The 4,329-nt window shown below is 42.3% G+C and overlaps 1 protein-coding gene across 1 annotated transcript in view; it reads right to left on the bottom strand.

The window, feature by feature from the left end:
- atp2c1 (ATPase, Ca++ transporting, type 2C, member 1) overlaps window positions 1–4,329 on the bottom strand; it is a 27,193-nt gene that overhangs the window by 7,271 nt on the left and 15,593 nt on the right. Inside the window, exons 8-10 of the mRNA XM_015391666.1 lie at window positions 4,051–4,126; window positions 3,905–3,971; window positions 443–567 (exon numbers count right to left, since the gene is read on the bottom strand). Of these exons, the coding sequence (XP_015247152.1) occupies window positions 443–567; window positions 3,905–3,971; window positions 4,051–4,126 (268 nt within the window). The remainder of the gene's footprint in view (window positions 1–442; window positions 568–3,904; window positions 3,972–4,050; window positions 4,127–4,329) is intronic.

The following is a 4,329-nucleotide window of genomic DNA, read 5'->3' as shown; positions in this document are numbered from 1 at the left end:
CATATCGGATATCGGCCAAAATCCCAATATCGTGCATCCCTAGTCTTGGAGGTTCTGAGTTCAAGCCCCACTCCCATAGTAGGGCTGTAAATCACACCCATCATGGCGATTCAGTATCGATTTCCTGACCCAACGATTTGATTATTTTTGATACTCAAGAATACACCACAATTTGATTTATCGGCTAGACAATGTTTCAAATTTGAAATAAATCAATGAAAGCTGTAATATCGTTATGCATTTTTTTTTTTTTTTAGAAACAACAGCAAATAACAGAAGTAGAAAAGTTGCATCAAAAAAATACTGCAGAAAATCAGTGCAATGAGTGCAATGTGATACCACTGCTCCCCAGGGGGATGTGTTAAATGCAGAGAGTTCATTCCGTTGCTCTGTACTTGTGACAGTGTAATGACAGTAAAAAAGCATCGTCATGGATACGTACTCAGAGTTTCCACGATGGGAAGCTTCTTGACGATGGCTCTCTTCTTCACCATGCGCATCACTCCGAGCGCCAGCGTCACCGTCACCACGATGGGCAGGCCCTCTGGGATGGCCGCCACAGCCAGACTGGAGGAGAAGACAAACTGATCAAACTGGATTCATTAACAAAAAACCTCAGTTTTAACTCATGTGAACAGAGAGAAATCTGTTCCATTCAGATTTTATTTTTCTACTTTTCTTATCAAATCCCTTTTTACACATTTTACCCTCCACCCTTCTGTCTGAGGAACCAATAGAAATGCAGTTGCTAACGTCCAGGCAGAGCGTCTAATTCCCATTGGTCCGAGCTCAGACCACCCTGGCATACGTAGAGGAAATGTAGAAGGTGAAATTTTAAAAATCCAGATTTGAAAAGATTGAAAAACGCTCCCTCCCACCCAAACAAAACTAAGCATAAAAAAAAAATTGTCTGAAAAGTCTGAAAGACTAACATTTTTAAACATTTTTTTCATATTTTTTCCAAATCTGAACATAAATTAAGATCTAAAATATTTGAAAATTAAAATAAAAAAACATATAAAATCAAATTTTGGAAAAAAAAAAAAAGACCAAAAAAATATTGAAGATAAAAACTGTACATTTTTATGCATACTGCTGCATATACTTAAATTATGCTCAATGTTTTGTTTTTTTTATGATTGAGAAGTTTGTCAGACTTCGATTTTTTAAAAAGAGATTTTCTTTTAAAAAATTTAATTTTTTTTTGTTAAATAATATCGGAACAGATGTCTCTCCATACATGGAACCGGGGATGAGCTCTCATGCTAGCAGAGGATCATCAACAGGTCAAAATAAGAGACTCTGCTGGAGAGAAATCACTCAGCAGGTTCAACAAGCTGTGGTGCAGAATCCTGGTTCCACCGGTGCAGAGCTTGCTCAATACTGGAGGAGTTTTTGGGTCAAATAAAAAGCTTCTGCTCAAGAAGGAAACCAGCAGAGACGGACCGGGAATTCTGCTGGAAAATCTGGGGGGGAAAGGCTTTAGAGGCACCCAGACCAAAGGAGAGGGATCAGAACCTTCAACCATCCCAAAAAAAAAGATCCACAACAGTGTGTGGATCTTCCAGCATGAATAAAGAAAAACCAAGTCGTCCGGTGACTGAATGGCTCTACTGGCCCTTGCATTGTGGTTCCTGCTCGGATCCGATCGGCTCAACTTGTGAGCTGACCATCTCTGTCTGTATGCGACGCAAACATAACGCTACGTCAGAACGCGAACAGCAGAGGCAGCAGGTTTACATGCAGATTCAATGCTTTACTCCTCTGAAACAGTTTATTAACGCCTAAATTAACTTCAAATGTAGAAACCTGCCGGCAGAATATGTTGGCTTTTATTATCCTGCTGCCTGCAGTTTGGATTACATTGGATTGATGCGACTCCGCCTCCGATGTGACCCTCTGCTGAAATGTCTGTCTCGTGTTACATGTGGTTTTCTTCTGCTGAGGTTTTTTTTTTCATCTGAAACTGTATCCTGTCAACGATCAAGTTTCAAATATGCTCCCCCCCCCCCTTCTTTTGCCCATTGTGGCTCCTGTCTTTGCACAGATAAAGGGGCCCTATAGGTAACCGCCTGGGACCTGGGAAGCCAGGTAATCCGTGGGAACCAGGGAAGCCATGAGAATGTGCCAAAGGCAACGTTCTGGGGCACGCAAGGCCTCAATAAAACCGTTCCCCCTCTCAGCCCCCCCCAATGTATGTTATGTATTGTGATGAATGGTTTGTGCTGAAACTGAAATCTCAATTGCAATGTAAATTGTAGTTGAGAATAAAGTTGATTGATTCCGTAAAAATTAAAAAAATATCCACTGGACTTGGTTTTCCAAGAAACGTCTTCAAATCTTGACAACCAAGTCCAGTGGATATTTTTTGAATTTTTACGGAAAATATCTTGAAAACCAAGTCCAGTGGATATTTTTTGAATTTTTACGGAATGACTATGACCTGGATGACTGAGAACCTTCATCAGCAAAGTTGATTGATGATTACGTACGCTAAAAACACTAACATCTACTTCTTGTCACCGCGAACAGTAGCGAAAAACTGCAAAGAGGCAACCGGTGTTCTGTCAGATGAGCATACCCAGTCAGACCAGCATACCCATAGTCAATACCAGTTTATCCCTTTAGTTTCTCCCTTTAGTTTTGTTCAAAAAATAAACTTTAAACTATCTTAACGGGCGTGTTTCCCTTTAGTCATGTTTAAAAAAACTTACTTTTCTGTGTTTTTTGAAGCGTATGGCAATCTGACCTTAAATGGTTTTTTTGTACAAAACTAAAGGCGATAAACGCAAATCTGACGTCTTGCGTATGCGTATGGACTGGGTATGCTGGTCTGCCAGAGGCTGTTGTGGAAGGGGATTCCCAGTGACAGCGCACCGCCGGTATGTGGGGGTCTGAGCGGCTCCCACAGAGAAATAATCTTTGAAGGCAGGATGGTAATCTTACGGAAGAGGATTAGGGCCACTGAAAAAAAACTAAATAGTTAACTGATTTTTAAATTTTATTTCAGTTTAGTATGGGAAAAGTCAGAATTCTGATTTTAATCTCAGAATTCTGACTTTTCTCTCAGAATTCTGACAGCTAACAAACATGTTAGCATCAAGCCATAGCCATGTCTCTTTTAAAGACTAGCTCTCTTGTTTTAATCACCTTCTGCTCCTCCATTAATGAGGGGACCCCTCAGGCACGTAAAAAGTTGCCTAATTCCATAATTTTCCACCAACGTGTCTCTGGCCCTCTCAAATAACTCACACATGTCAGAATTCTGAGATTAAAGTCAGAATTCTGTAAACTTTTTTTTTTTTTCATTGGCACTAATCCTCTTCCATATAATCTGGATGAACTGACTGCACAGACCATGTTTTCAGGAGGACTTTCTCACTTCAACATATTAAAACTACTTTTTACCCGCTGATCACAGCTAATATAGCCGCCATTGTTCCAGGCAAAGAAAGGATAGGGTAGCTCCGCCCACAAGAACTTTTCGACTGTGCAGCTAGAGCAGCAAAGATGCTTCAGCCGCACATCAGAACTAAACTTGTAAAAGCATCAAAAATGAAGCAGCACGCGCGTTTTTGCTGCTCCTGCTGCGTGCGGTGTGAACTTAGCGTTAGGCAGAAGTGGAGGAGCTTCAACAGAGTTTGTGGCTTTGTGAGAGCCTGAGAAGGTGGCGGACGCCATGGAGCGGTGAGGGATGAAGAACAGGAGGGGGGACAGAAAAAAAGCTCTGTTTTTTTTAGCTCTAACAGCTGCAGACGTTAGATGTGGGATCTCATCGGATCAGCAGCCTGATGATGTCACGTTTTCAGCACCGCTCTGAGCAACTGCATCAAACAGCCCAGCTGGTAGCGATGGAAAAGGGCCGGGGGTTCCGGCTTCCTTCTGTGGAGGCGGATGAGGCTACCTGACGCCGATGGTGAACATGTCCAGGATCCTCTTCCCCTGCAGCCAGCCCACCAGCATGATGACCCCTGAAACGGAGCAGAGCAGACTGAGAACCGCCTGAAGATGCTGAGCAGGATCTGGGCTCTATGGAGGACAACGTCTCACCGATTATGCCGAAGGAGTAGAGCGACAGCTGCTTCCCAAGCAGGTCCATGCTCTTCTGGAGAGGAGTTTTAGGAGCCTGAAACAGAAGGAGACGTTCAGCTGCAGTGAAGCATTGGAGGATTATGGGTATTTTCTCCTCTCAGGAGTCAGAACTACTTCCTTTTAGCTCCTATTCAAACAAACAGCTTTTCCTCCTAAACTCAGAACTTTACCAGTCTGGAAATCTTCTGGTTTCTCAGCCAGATTTAAAGGAAAAGTCGCTCACAATTAAAATACAAA

The sequence above is a fragment of the Cyprinodon variegatus genome, unplaced genomic scaffold (genome assembly GCF_000732505.1).
Source record: "Cyprinodon variegatus isolate N-32 unplaced genomic scaffold, C_variegatus-1.0 Scaffold554, whole genome shotgun sequence".
Classification (NCBI taxonomy): Eukaryota; Metazoa; Chordata; class Actinopteri; order Cyprinodontiformes; family Cyprinodontidae; genus Cyprinodon; species Cyprinodon variegatus.
The sequence above is the reverse complement of the archived record's forward strand: the minus strand, read 5'-3'. Positions and strand labels throughout refer to the sequence as shown.